This window comes from Dendropsophus ebraccatus, chromosome 10 (assembly GCF_027789765.1).
Source record: "Dendropsophus ebraccatus isolate aDenEbr1 chromosome 10, aDenEbr1.pat, whole genome shotgun sequence".
Classification (NCBI taxonomy): domain Eukaryota; kingdom Metazoa; phylum Chordata; class Amphibia; order Anura; family Hylidae; genus Dendropsophus; species Dendropsophus ebraccatus.
The window spans coordinates 3,052,215-3,066,807 of record NC_091463.1 but is presented as its reverse complement, the minus strand read 5'-3'; the positions used below and the strand labels follow the sequence as shown (position 1 = coordinate 3,066,807).

Sequence of the window (14,593 nt, the reverse complement as noted above, 5' to 3'; positions counted from 1 at the left end):
TATCACAGACAGAAGGTGTCACTATAGTGTATGGGGGTCTCTATCACAGACAGATGATGTCACTATAGTGTATGGGGGTCTCTATCACAGACAAATGATGTCACTATAGTGTATGGGGGTCTCTATCACAGACGGTGTCACTATAGTGTATGGGGGTCTCTATCACAGACGGTGTCACTATAGTGTATGGGGGTCTCTATCACAGACACAGTGTCACTATAGTGTATGGGGGTCTCTATCACAGACGGTGTCACTATAGTGTATGGGGGTCTCTATCACAGACAGATGATGTCACTATAGTGTATGGGGGGTCTCTATCACAGACAGAAGGTGTCACTATAGTGTATGGGGGTCTCTATCACAGACAAATGGTGTCACTATAGTGTATGGGGGTCTCTATCACAGACGGTGTCACTATAGTGTATGGGGGTCTCTATCACAGACACAGTGTCACTATAGTGTATGGGGGTCTCTATCACAGACGGTGTCACTATAGTGTATGGGGGTCTCTATCACAGACAGATGATGTCACTATAGTGTATGGGGGTCTCTATCACAGAAGGTGTCACTATAGTGTATGGGGGTCTCTATCACAGAAGGTGTCACTATAGTGTATGGGGGTCTCTATCACAGACAGAAGGTGTCACTATAGTGTATGGGGGTCTCTATCACAGACAGATGATGTCACTATAGTGTATGGGGGTCTCTATCACAGACAGATGGTGTCACTATAGTGTATGGGGGTCTCTATCACAGAAGGTGTCACTATAGTGTATGGGGGTCTCTATCACAGAAGGTGTCACTATAGTGTATGGGGGTCTCTATCACAGACGGTGTCACTATAGTGTATGGGGGTCTCTATCACAGACACAGTGTCACTATAGTATATGGGGGTCTCTATCACAGACAGATGATGTCACTATAGTGTATGGGGGTCTCTATCACGGACAGATGATGTCACTATAGTGTATGGGGGTCTCTATCACAGACAGACGGTGTCACTATAGTGTATGGGGGTCTCTATCACAGACAGATGGTGTCACTATGGTGTATGGGGGTCTCTATCACAGACAGATGATGTCACTATAGTGTATGGGGGTCTCTATCACAGAAGGTGTCACTATAGTATATGGGGGTCTCTATCACAGACAGAAGGTGTCACTATAGTGTATGGGGGTCTCTATCACAGACAGAAGGTGTCACTATAGTGTATGGGGGTCTCTATCACAGAAGGTGTCACTATAGTGTATGGGGGTCTCTATCACAGAAGGTGTCACTATAGTGTATGGGGGTCTCTATCACAGAAGGTGTCACTATAGTGTATGGGGGGTCTCTATCACAGACAGATGGTGTCACTATAGTGTATGGGGGTCTCTATCACAGACAGATGATGTCACTATAGTGTATGGGGGTCTCTATCACAGACAGATGGTGTCACTATAGTGTATGGGGGTCTCTATCACAGACAGAAGGTGTCACTATAGTGTATGGGGGTCTCTATCACAGAAGGTGTCACTATAGTGTATGGGGGGTCTCTATCACAGAAGGTGTCACTATAGTGTATGGGGGTCTCTATCACAGACAGAAGGTGTCACTATAGTGTATGGGGGTCTCTATCACAGACAGATGGTGTCACTATGGTGTATGGGGGTCTCTATCACAGACAGATGGTGTCACTATAGTGTATGGGGGTCTCTATCACAGACAGATGGTGTCACTATAGTGTATGGGGGTCTCTATCACAGAAGGTGTCACTATAGTGTATGGGGGGTCTCTATCACAGAAGGTGTCACTATAGTGTATGGGGGGTCTCTATCACAGAAGGTGTCACTATAGTGTATGGGGGTCTCTATCACAGACAGAAGGTGTCACTATAGTGTATGGGGGTCTCTATCACAGACAGATGGTGTCACTATGGTGTATGGGGGTCTCTATCACAGACAGATGGTGTCACTATAGTGTATGGGGGTCTCTATCACAGACAGAAGGTGTCACTATAGTGTATGAGGGTCTCTATCACAGAAGGTGTCACTATAGTGTATGGGTGTCTCTATCACAGAAGGTGTCACTATAGTATATGGGGGGTCTCTATCACAGACAGATGGTGTCACTATAGTGTATGGGGGTCTCTATCACAGAAGGTGTCACTATAGTGTATGGGGGTCTCTATCACAGAAGGTGTCACTATAGTGTATGGGGGTCTCTATCACAGACAGAAGGTGTCACTATAGTGTATGGGGGTCTCTATCACAGACAGATGGTGTCACTATAGTGTATGGGGGTCTCTATCACAGAAGGTGTCACTATAGTGTATGGGGGTCTCTATCACAGAAGGTGTCACTATAGTGTATGGGGGTCTCTATCACAGACGGTGTCACTATAGTGTATGGGGGTCTCTATCACAGACAGAAGGTGTCACTATAGTGTATGGGGGTCTCTATCACAGAAGGTGTCACTATAGTATATGGGGGGTCTCTATCACAGACAGAAGGTGTCACTATAGTGTATGGGGGTCTCTATCACAGAAGGTGTCACTATAGTGTATGGGGGTCTCTATCACAGACAGATGATGTCACTATAGTGTATGGGGGTATCTATCACAGAAGGTGTCACTATAGTGTATGGGGGTCTCTATCACAGACAGAAGGTGTCACTATAGTGTATGGGGGTCTCTATCACAGACGGTGTCACTATAGTGTATGGGGGTCTCTATCACAGACAGAAGGTGTCACTATAGTGTATGGGGGTCTCTATCACAGAAGGTGTCACTATAGTGTATGGGGGTCTCTATCACAGACGGTGTCACTATAGTGTATGGGGGTCTCTATCACAGACGGTCTCAGTGTTTTGTTGTGTAGAGGCCTAAGGGGGCCCCGTCTAGTTGCCACTGTCCAAGTGTTATACAGGTATATATTACATGTGCAGCTTCTAAGCTTGTGGATAATGCGGAGAACTCCAGTAAGGAGGGGGGGGGGAATACCCCTTTAACTCCAGCCCCCCCCCATCCTGATCTCTGCATCTTAATATCCTGGCGGCCGTGCTGCGGCATCACTCGGTCCATAGGTCACTCGCTCCCTGAAGGTGAAGAGAGGGAAGGGATAGAGAGAAAAGGTCGCAGCTACAAGGGTCCAAAGTCAAGGCCGTCGCTCCGGGAACGGCCAGATAAGGAATACTAATGAGCCTACAGCGTTATACTCGGCCCCGCTGGTCACATGACCCCGCGCAGTCTCAGCTCCGTCAGGTGAAGGAGTTCTATAGAGTTTCCTTCTTCCTGGAATAAATGGTTAAGTTGTGTGAGAGGTCAGGATGAGGGGGTCTCCCCGGCTGACTGTATAGAATCCTCAGGGGGTCAAACTTACGGAGCTCCAGCTGCTGCAAAACTACAACCCCCATCATGCCTGTCACTCAAAGCTCTCAATGCATTATGGGAACAGCTGGAGGGCGGCAGCTTGTGGTAGATGGATGGCGATCAGCATCTTATCCGTCCTCATGGCTTGGTGACCAGTGAACCAAGAGCCCCAAATCCCTGCTCCTCTACGGCTGTCACCGGGGCTCTGCGCTCCTCTGCGGCTGTCGCCGGGGCTCTGCGCTCCTCTGCGGCTGTCGCCGGGGCTCTGCGGCTGTCGCCGGGGCTCTGCGCTCCTCTGCGGCTGTCTCCGGGGCTCTGCGCTCCTCTGCGGCTGTCTCCGGGGCTCTGCGCTCCTCTGCGGCTGTCACCGGGGCTCTGCGCTCCTCTGCGGCTGTCTCCGGGGCTCTGCGCTCCTCTGCGGCTGTCTCCGGGGCTCTGCGCTCCTCTGCGGCTGTCTCCGGGGCTCTGCGCTCCTCTGCGGCTGTCTCCGGGGCTCTGCGCTCCTCTGCGGCTGTCACCGGGGCTCTGCGCTCCTCTGCGTCTGTCCCTGGGGCTCTGCGCTCCTCTGCGGCTGTCACCGGGGCTCTGCGCTCCTCTGCGGCTGTCTCCGGGGCTCTGCGCTCCTCTGCGGCTGTCTCCGGGGCTCTGCGCTCCTCTGCGGCTGTCACCGGGGCTCTGCGCTCCTCTGCGGCTGTCACCGGGGCTCTGCGCTCCTCTGCGGCTGTCACCGGGGCTCTGCGCTCCTCTGCGGCTGTCACCGGGGCTCTGCGCTCCTCTGCGGCTGTCTCCGGGGCTCTGCGCTCCTCTGCGGCTGTCACCGGGGCTCTGCGCTCCTCTGCGGCTGTCACCGGGGCTCTGCGCTCCTCTGCGGCTGTCACCGGGGCTCTGCGCTCCTCTGCGGCTGTCACTGGGGCTCTGCGCTCCTCTGCGGCTGTCTCCGGGGCTCTGCGCTCCTCTGCGGCTGTCTCCGGGGCTCTACGTTCTTCTGCGGCTGTCTCCGGGGCTCTGCGCTCCTCTGCGGCTGTCACCGGGACTCTGCGCTCCTCTGCGGCTGTCTCCGGGGCTCTGCGTTCTTCTGCGACTGTCTCCGGGGCTCTGCGTTCTTCTGCGGCTGTCTCCGGGGCTCTGCGCTCCTCTGCGGCTGTCTCCGGGGCTCTGCGCTCCTCTGTGTCTGTCGCCGGGGCTCTGCGCTCCTCTGCGGCTGTCTCCGGGGCTCTGCGTTCTTCTGCGGCTGTCTCCGGGGCTCTGCGCTCCTCTGCGGCTGTCTCCGGGGCTCTGCGTTCTTCTGCGGCTGTCTCCGGGGCTCTGCGCTCCTCTGCGGCTGTCTCCGGGGCTCTGCGTTCTTCTGCGGCTGTCTCCGGGGCTCTGCGCTCCTCTGCGGCTGTCTCCGGGGCTCTGCGCTCCTCTGCGGCTGTCACCGGGGCTCTGCGCTCCTCTGCGGCTGTCGCCTGGACTCTGCGCTCCTCTGCGGCTGTCTCCGGGGCTCTGCGTTCTTCTGCGGCTGTCACCGGGGCTCTGCGCTCCTCTGCGGGTTCCTCCGAGGGTTCGCTACAGGTGAATGTGGAGCAGCGGCTCATGTCCCATCCCCATAGGGCAGTGCCCCCTGTGCCCCCCATGTACCCGCCTCCTGTCCTGTCTGCAGAGGTGACAGACTATACCGCCAGGAGAGATATAACTCTGCGTCGTCGTCCTCATCAGCAGAAAATCACTTCACACTTGGAGGAGAGAAGAGATGAAATATTTAATGGTCACTTACCGAGAGTAATTGGGCAAATATTCCTCTCCGAGTGGCTGCAAATTTACACAGCGTGAAGGAAAAATTTGGAGGCAATTAACTCTGCGGCTTAGTGTGAGCGGCGGCCGGAGCGTCAGGGAATCCGAGGAAGACGCCGGTTACCGGAGAACGAGGAGACATACCGGGTGGCGGGGGGAGGGGCTGGGGGGAGTGGAGAGGCTGGGGGGGTGATCGGGGGGCTGGGGGGGGGTGATCGAGGAGGGGGTGTGGGGGTGTGGAGAGGCTGGGGGGGTGATCGGGGGCTGGGGGGAGTGAAGAGGCTGGGGGTGATGGGGGGCACGGGAGGCTGGGGGTAGTGTGTATGATGTGTTTAATGATGTATAGTGTGTATGATGTGTATAATGTGTATGATGTGTATGTATGATGTGTATGTATGATTTGTATAGTATGTATGGTATTATGTGTATAGTGTGTATGATATATGTGTATAGTGTGTATGATGTATATGTATCATGTGTATAGTGTGTATGATGTGTATAGTACATATGATGTGTATGTATGATGTGTATAGTATGTATGATGTGTATTATGATGTGTATAGCGTGTATGATGTGTGTGTGTATGTATGGTGTGTATAGTATGTATGATGTGTATTATGATGTGTATAGCGTGTATGATGTGTGTGTGTATGTATGGTGTGTATAGTATGTATGATGTGCATGTATGATGTGTATAGCATGTATGGTGTGTGTGTGTGTGTATGTATGATGTGTATAGTATGTATGGTATGATGTGTATAGTGTGTATGTATGATGTGTATGATGTGTATAGCATGTATGATGTGTATGTATGATGTGTATGTATAATGTGTAGAATATGTACAGGACACGATTCTCAGATCTCGCGTTTTCTCCCCGCAGGATAATCCGTGAGTTCGTCCGCACCATGAAGTACGTGTTCGGTTTGCGGTTTGAGGTGAAGGGTCTGGACAACTTCCAGATAGAGGGACCGTGCGTCATCATCTCCAATCATCAGAGCATCCTGGACATGATGGGTAAGATGGCGCTGAGTATCACCTCCTCTACATCATAGCAGAGTTCTGTCTGCAGTTTTTTTTTGTTTGTTAACGTAACACATTTATCGGTGATCGATAAATGTAACAAAACATAGAAACCAGCGCCATGGGAGAATGGGGGGGAACGGCGGGGGGGAGCAGGAGGGAGAATGGGGGGGTGCGCACAAGGGAGAGTGCTGGGCAGAATGCCGGGGGGCCTGGTTCTGGTTGGGTTCTGGCCCTGTGCTCTGGTTCTGTGGTGTGGTTCTGGCCCTGTGCTCTGGTTCTGTGGTGTGGTTCTGGTCCTGCTTTCTGTGGTTGGGTTGTGGTTCTCTGGTTGGTTTGTGGTTCTACGGTTGAGATGTGGTTCTGTGGTTGGGTTCTGGTCCTTTTCCTCTACTTCTGCAGTTGGGTTCTTTTGGGGTTGGGTTCTGATCCTGTGCTCTGTTTCTGTGGTTGGTATCTGGTTCTATGGTGTGGTTCTGCGGTTGGGTTCTGGTCCTGCGCTCTGGTTCGGGGGTTTTGTTCTGATCCTGCGCTCTGGTTCTGTGGTTGGGTTTTGGTTCTACGTTTGGGTTCTGGTCCTTTGCTCTGGTTCGGGGGTTGGGTTCTGGTCCTTTGCTCTGGTTCGGGGGTTGGGTTCTGATCCTGCGCTCTGGTTCTGTGGTTGGGTTCTGGTTCTACGTTTTGGGTTTTGGTCCTTTGCTCTGGTTCGGGGATTGGGTTCTGATTCTGCGCTCTGGTTCCTGCCGGTTTAGTCGTTTCGGCCTCTAGTCATTAGGATTTTGTGTCTTTCTCGGAGTTGCGGGCGATCCGTTCTTCGCCACATAGACGGATCCTTATTGTGACGACTATGTTCCATTCACAGTGTGATGTACAGGTCATGTGATGGACCATGTGATGGGCAGCGCTCCTGTGGGGGTGGGTGACTCAGAGCGGCAGTAGTTAATCACAGCGATCCGGCGGTGGAGGGAATATCCGAGGATCGCTCTCACGTTCTCATCAGACGCGGCGCTTCGTTACATCGTAAATGGCTCAGACAGAACTCATTACAGACACATTATATACGGCTAATAACTCCACAACTTATATTATCCCATCAGTAACCCCTTCACTGCTGGAGGCGGCTCACACATCCCCAGAATCCCTGGAGAGAGAGGCAACTTAGATACTCTGTGCTGCTGTGTGCATGTCACCAACCATAGACAGAGGCCAGAGGGTGGGCTACACAGTGAGGGGGCGAAGTCTACAGCAGCACAGACTAATCTCCGTCTAGCGTGAGGGGGCAGGTTCTAGCGTGAGGGGGCAGGTTCTAGCGTGAGGGGGCAGGTTCTAGCGTGAGGGGCAAGGTCTAGTGTGGAGGGGCAGGGTCTAGTATGAGAAGCTGGGGTTTAGTGTGAGGGAGCGGGGTCTAGTGTGGTGGGGTGGGATTTAATCTGAGGGGACGGGGTCTAGTGTGAAGGAGTGGGGTCTAATGTGAGGGGGCGGGCCCTGTGGCCGAAAGGTTTATTAATATTTACACTAGAAATTAGTATTGTATTTGATAAAACATAGCGGCCTTCTTGTATAAACAGCGCCCCCCTGTCCACAGGTTGTGTGTGGTATTGCAGCTCTTTCCCAATCACTGGAGCTGGGGTGTAATACCAGGCACAACCTGTGGTCAGATGTCGAGGAGTTTGTGGAAGAAAGCAGCTGCCATGTTTTCCTAACCTGTACAGTCCTGACTCTATAGACTATGCTCTCATCCTCGTCCTGCACTGACACATTGTAACAGACCCTCAGTGCTGTGTGCAGCTGTGATCGTCCGCACTGATACACTTCTTATGTCTCCTGTAGGTTTGATGGAAATCCTGCCGGATCGCTGCGTGCAGATCGCCAAGCGAGAGCTGATGTTCGCCGGCTCGGTGGGCCTGATCACGTATCTCGGAGGGGTCATCTACATCAACAGGAAGCAAACACGGGATGCCAAGTCCATCATGGCTGCGGTAGCGCAGTCCATGACGGAAGACAATGTAAGCTCAGAGCAAGGCCCATAGAGTACCGGTCACATGACCAGGCCCATAGGGTACCGATCACAGCATCACATGATCTGACCCAGTGGGTACCGATCACAGCATCACATGACCGGGCCCAAAAGGTTTGATCACAGCATCACATGACTGGGCCCAAAAGGTTTGATCACAGCATCACATGACCGGGCCCAAAAGGTTCGATCACAGCATCACATGACCGGGCCCAAAAGGTTCGATCACAGCATCACATGACCGGGCCCATAGGGTACCGATCACAGCATCACATGACCAGGCCCATAGGGTACCGATCACAGCATCACATGACCGGGCCCAAAAGGTTTCGATCACAGCATCACATGACCAGGCCCATAGGGTACCGATCACAGCATCACATGACCGGGCCCATAGGGTACCGATCACAGCATCACATGACCGGGCCCAAAAGGTTTAGATCACAGCATCACATGACCAGGCCCATAGGGTACCGATCACAGCATCACATGACCAGGCCCATAGGGTACCAATCACAGCATCACATGACCGGGCCCAAAAGGTTTCGATCACAGCATCACATGACCGGGCCCAAAAGGTTTCGATCACAGCATCACATGACCAGGCCCATAGGGTACCGATCACAGCATCACATGACCGGGCCCAAAAGGTTTCGATCACAGCATCACATGACCAGGCCCATAGGGTACCGATCACAGCATCACATGACCGGGCCTGTATAATGGTCACCTGTTGTTTCCTCCGTAGCTGAAGGTCTGGATTTATCCTGAGGGGACGCGGAATAACAGCGGCGATCTGCTGCCCTTTAAGAAAGGAGCGTTCCACCTCGCTCTGCAGGCAAAGGTGAGAACCTACTGACAGAGAATGGAAATCTCATAGGGACTGATGCCTGCAGGGGGCGCTAGACACGGCGGGGCAGTGCGGGGGGGATCACACGCCAGAACCGTGTCCATTACTGAGCAATAATAAGTGACGCCATTTATCATCGAGTCTTATGGAAAAGGCGTTGTGTTGTCAGGATGGGATCGGCCGTTTCTGTGTCCTAAACTACATTCATATAGAATGTATCACGCATGATGGGCTTAGATACACAGCGTAAACATTAGATACAGGTCTGGTGTCATCACATTGAGGGGACTTTCCTGATACATTGTAACGCACACCACCTCTGTCCTCTCCAGGTCCCCATAGTCCCAGTTGTGTACTCCTCCTTCACCAGCTTCTACGACAGGAAGAAGACGTTATTCACAGGCGGTACGTACGGATGTGGGGGGTCTCCGCTTATCTGGGGCGAGGGGGTGATTATCTGTCACATGTTTCCTCATACACTATGACATGTCTCCTCCTCCTGTCTCCTCATACACTATGACATGTCTCCTCCTCCTCCTCCGTCTCCTCATACACTATGACATGTCTCCTCCTCCTCTGTCTCCTCATACACTATGACATGTCTCCTCCTCCTCCTCTCTCCTCATACACTATGACATGTCTCCTCCTCCACTATGACATGTCTCCTCCTCCTCTGTCTCCTCATACACTATGACATGTATCCTCCTCCTCTGTCTCCTCATACACTGACATGTCTCCTCCTCCTGTCTCCTCATACACTATGACATGTCTCCTCCTCCTCTGTCTCCTCATACACTATGGCATGTCTCCTCCTCCTCCTGTCTCCTCATACACTATGACATGTCTCCTCCTCCTCTGTCTCCTCATACACTATGACATGTCTCCTCCTCCTCCTCTCTCCTCATACACTATGACATGTCTCCTCCTCCACTATGACATGTCTCCTCCTCCTCTGTCTCCTCATACACTATGACATGTATCCTCCTCCTCTGTCTCCTCATACACTGACATGTCTCCTCCTCCTGTCTCCTCATACACTATGACATGTCTCCTCCTCCTCTGTCTCCTCATACACTATGACATGTCTCCTCCTCTGTCTCCTCATACACTATGACATGTCTCCTCCTCCTCCTCAGTCTCCTCATACACTATGACATGTCTCCTCCTCCTCCGTCTCCTCATACACTATGACATGTCTCCTCCTCTGTCTCCTCATACACTGACATTTCTCCTCCTCCTGTCTCCTCATACACTATGACATGTCTCCTCCTCCTGTCTCCTCATACACTATGACATGTCTTCTCCTCCTCTCTCCTCATACACTATGACATGTCTCCTCCTCCTCTGTCTCCTCATACACTATGACATGTCTCCTCCTCCTCTCTCCTCATACACTATGACATGTCTCCTCCTCCTCTGTCTCCTCATACACTATGACATGTCTCCTCCTCCTCTGTCTCCTCATACACTATGACATGTCTTCTCCTCCTCTGTCTCCTCATACACTATGACATGTCTCCTCCTCCTCTGTCTCCTTATACACTATGACATGTCTCCTCCTCCTCTGTCTCCTCATACACTATGACATGTCTCCACCTCCTCTGTCTCCTTATACACTATGACATGTCTCCTCCTCCTCTGTCTCCTTATACACTATGACATGTCTCCTCCTCCTCTGTCTCCTCATACACTATGACATGTCTTCTCCTCCTCTCTCCTCATACACTATGACATGTCTCCTCCTCCTCTGTCTCCTCATACACTATGACATGTCTCCTCCTCCTCTCTCCTCATACACTATGACATGTCTCCTCCTCCTCTGTCTCCTCATACACTATGACATGTCTCCTCCTCCTCTGTCTCCTCATACACTATGACATGTCTTCTCCTCCTCTGTCTCCTCATACACTATGACATGTCTCCTCCTCCTCTGTCTCCTTATACACTATGACATGTCTCCTCCTCCTCTGTCTCCTCATACACTATGACATGTCTCCTCCTCCTCTGTCTCCTTATACACTATGACATGTCTCCTCCTCCTCTGTCTCCTTATACACTATGACATGTCTCCTCCTCCTCTGTCTCCTCATACACTATGACATGTCTCCTCCTCCTCCCGTCTCCTCATACACTATGACATGTCTCCTCCTCTGTCTCCTCATACACTATGAAATGTCTCCTCCTCCTCCTCCTCTGTCTCCTCATACACTGACATGTCTCCTCCTCCTCTGTCTCCTCATACACTATGACATGTCTCCTCCTCTGTCTCCTCATACACTATGACATGTCTCCTCCTCTGTCTCCTCATACAGTATGACATGTCTCCTCTTCCTTCTCTCTCCTCATACACTATGACATGTCTCCTCCTCCTCTGTCTCCTCATACACTATGACATGTCTCCTCCTCCTCTGTCTCCTCATACACTATGACATGTCTCCTCCTCCTCTGTCTCCTCATACACTATGACATGTCTCCTCCTCCTCTGTCTCCTCATACACTATGACATGTCTCCTCCTCCTCTGTCTCCTCATACACTATGACATGTCTCCTCCTCCTCCTCCTCCGTCTCCTCATACACTATGACATGTCTCCTCCTCCTCCGTCTCCTCATACACTATGACGTGTCTCCTCCTCCTCCTCCTCTGTCTCCTCATACACTATGACATGTCTCCTCCTCCTCCTCTGTCTCCTCATACACTATGACATGTCTCCTCCTCCTCTGTCTCCTCATACACTATGGCATGTCTCCTCCTCCTCCTCTGTCTCCTCATACACTATGACATGTCTCCTCCTCCTCTGTCTCCTCATACACTATGGCATGTCTCCTCCTCCTCCTGTCTCCTCATACACTATGACATGTCTCCTCCTCCTCTGTCTCCTCATACACTATGACATGTCTCCTCCTCTGTCTCCTCATACACTATGACATGTCTCCTCCTCTGTCTCCTCATACAGTATGACATGTCTCCTCTTCCTTCTCTCTCCTCATACACTATGACATGTCTCCTCCTCCTCTGTCTCCTCATACACTATGACATGTCTCCTCCTCCTCTGTCTCCTCATACACTATGACATGTCTCCTCCTCCTCTGTCTCCTCATACACTATGACATGTCTCCTCCTCCTCTGTCTCCTCATACACTATGACATGTCTCCTCCTCCTCTGTCTCCTCATACACTATGACATGTCTCCTCCTCCTCCTCCTCCGTCTCCTCATACACTATGACATGTCTCCTCCTCCTCCGTCTCCTCATACACTATGACGTGTCTCCTCCTCCTCCTCTGTCTCCTCATACACTATGACATGTCTCCTCCTCCTCCTCTGTCTCCTCATACACTATGACATGTCTCCTCCTCCTCTGTCTCCTCATACACTATGGCATGTCTCCTCCTCCTCCTCTGTCTCCTCATACACTATGACATGTCTCCTCCTCCTCTGTCTCCTCATACACTATGGCATGTCTCCTCCTCCTCTGTCTCCTCATACACTATGACATGTCTCCTCCTCTGTCTCATACACTATGACATGTCTCCTCCTCCTCCTCTGTCTCCTCATACACTATGACATGTCTCCTCCTCCTCCTCTGTCTCCTCATACACTATGACATGTCTCCTCCTCCTCTGTCTCCTCATACACTATGACATGTCTCCTCCTCCTCTGTCTCCTCATACACTATGACATGTCTCCTCCTCCTCCAATGTCTCCTCATACACTATGACATGTCTCCTCCTCCTCTGTCTCCTCATACACTATGACGTGTCTCCTCCTCCTCCTCTGTCTCCTCATACACTATGACATGTCTCCTCCTCCTCCTCCGTCTCCTCATACACTATGACAAGTCTCCTCCTCCTCCTCTGTCTCCTCATACGCTATGACATGTCTCCTCCTCCTCCTCCTCTGTCTCCTCATACACTATGACATGTCTCCTCCTCCTCCTCCGTCTCCTCATACACTATGACATGTCTTCTCCTCCTGTCTCCTCATACACTATGACATGTCTCCTCCTCCTCCTCTGTCTCCTCATACACTATGACATGTCTCCTCCTCCTCGTCTCCTCATACACTATGACATGTCTCCTCCTCCTCTGTCTCCTCATACACTATGACATGTCTCCTCATACACTATGACATGTCTTCTTCTCCTGTCTCCTCGTACACTATGACATGTCTCCTCCTCCTCTGTCTCCTCATACACTGACATGTCTCCCCCTCCTCTCTCCTCATACACTATGACATGTCTCCTCCTCCTCCTCTGTCTCCTCATACACTATGACATGTCTCCTCCTCCTCTGTCTCCTCATACACTATGACATGTCTCCTCCTCTGTTTCCTCATACACTATGACATGTCTCCCCCTCCTCTCTTCTCATACACTATGACATGTCTCCTCCTCCTCTGTCTCCTCATACACTGACATGTCTCCTCCTCCTCTGTCTCCTCATACACTGACATGTCTCCCCCTCCTCTGTCTCCTCATACACTATGACATGTCTTCTCCTCCTCTGTCTCCTCATACACTATGACATGTCTCCTCCTCCTCTGTCTCCTCATACACTATGACATGTCTCCTCCTCTGTCTCCTCATACACTATGACATGTCTCCCCCTCCTCTCTCCTCATACACTATGACATGTCTCCCCCTCCTCTCTCCTCATACACTATGACATGTCTCCTCCTCCTCCTCTGTCTCCTCATACACTATAACATGTCTCCTCCTCCTCCTCTGTCTCCTCATACACTATGGCATGTCTCCTCCTCCTCTGTCTCCTCATACTCTATGACATGTCTCCTCCTCTGTCTCCTCATACACTATGACATGTCTCCTCCTCCTCTGTCTCCTCATACACTATGACATGTCTCCTCCTCTGTCTCCTCATACACTATGACATGTCTCCCCCTCCTCTCTCCTCATACACTATGACATGTCTCCCCCTCCTCTCTCCTCATACACTATGACATGTCTCCTCCTCCTCTGTCTCCTCATACACTATGACATGTCTCCTCCTCCTCCTCTGTCTCCTCATACACTATAACATGTCTCCTCCTCCTCCTCTGTCTCCCCATACACTGACATGTCTCCCCCTCCTCTGTCTCCTCATACACTATGACATGTCTCCTCCTCCTCTGTCTCCTCATACACTATGACATGTCTCCTCCTCTGTCTCCTCATACACTATGACATGTCTCCTCCTCCTCTGTCTCCTCATACACTATGACATGTCTCCTTCTCCTCTCTCCTCATACACTATGACATGTCTCCTCCTCCTCTGTCTCCTCACACTCTATGACATGTCTCCTCCTCCACCTCTGTCTCCTCATACACTATGACATGTCTCCAACTCCTACTCTGTCTCCTCATACACTATGACATGTCTTCTCCTCCTCTCTCCTCATACACTATGACATGTCTCCTCCTCCTCCTCTGTCTCCTCATACACTATGACATGTCTCCTCCTCCTCCTCCTCTGTCTCCTCATACACTATGACATGTCTCCCCCTCCTCTCTCCTCATACACTATGACATGTCTCCCCCTCCTCTCTCCTCATACACTATGACATGTTCCCTCCTCCTCTGTCTCCT

At 51.5% G+C, this 14,593-nt stretch overlaps 1 protein-coding gene across 1 annotated transcript in view; it reads left to right on the top strand.

The window, feature by feature from the left end:
- The window catches only part of AGPAT2 (1-acylglycerol-3-phosphate O-acyltransferase 2), a 40,003-nt gene that overhangs the window by 22,312 nt on the left and 3,098 nt on the right, over window positions 1-14,593 (top strand). Inside the window, exons 2-5 of the mRNA XM_069986543.1 lie at window positions 6,005-6,138; window positions 7,975-8,150; window positions 8,910-9,005; window positions 9,344-9,416. Coding sequence (XP_069842644.1) covers window positions 6,005-6,138; window positions 7,975-8,150; window positions 8,910-9,005; window positions 9,344-9,416 — 479 coding nt within the window. The remainder of the gene's footprint in view (window positions 1-6,004; window positions 6,139-7,974; window positions 8,151-8,909; window positions 9,006-9,343; window positions 9,417-14,593) is intronic.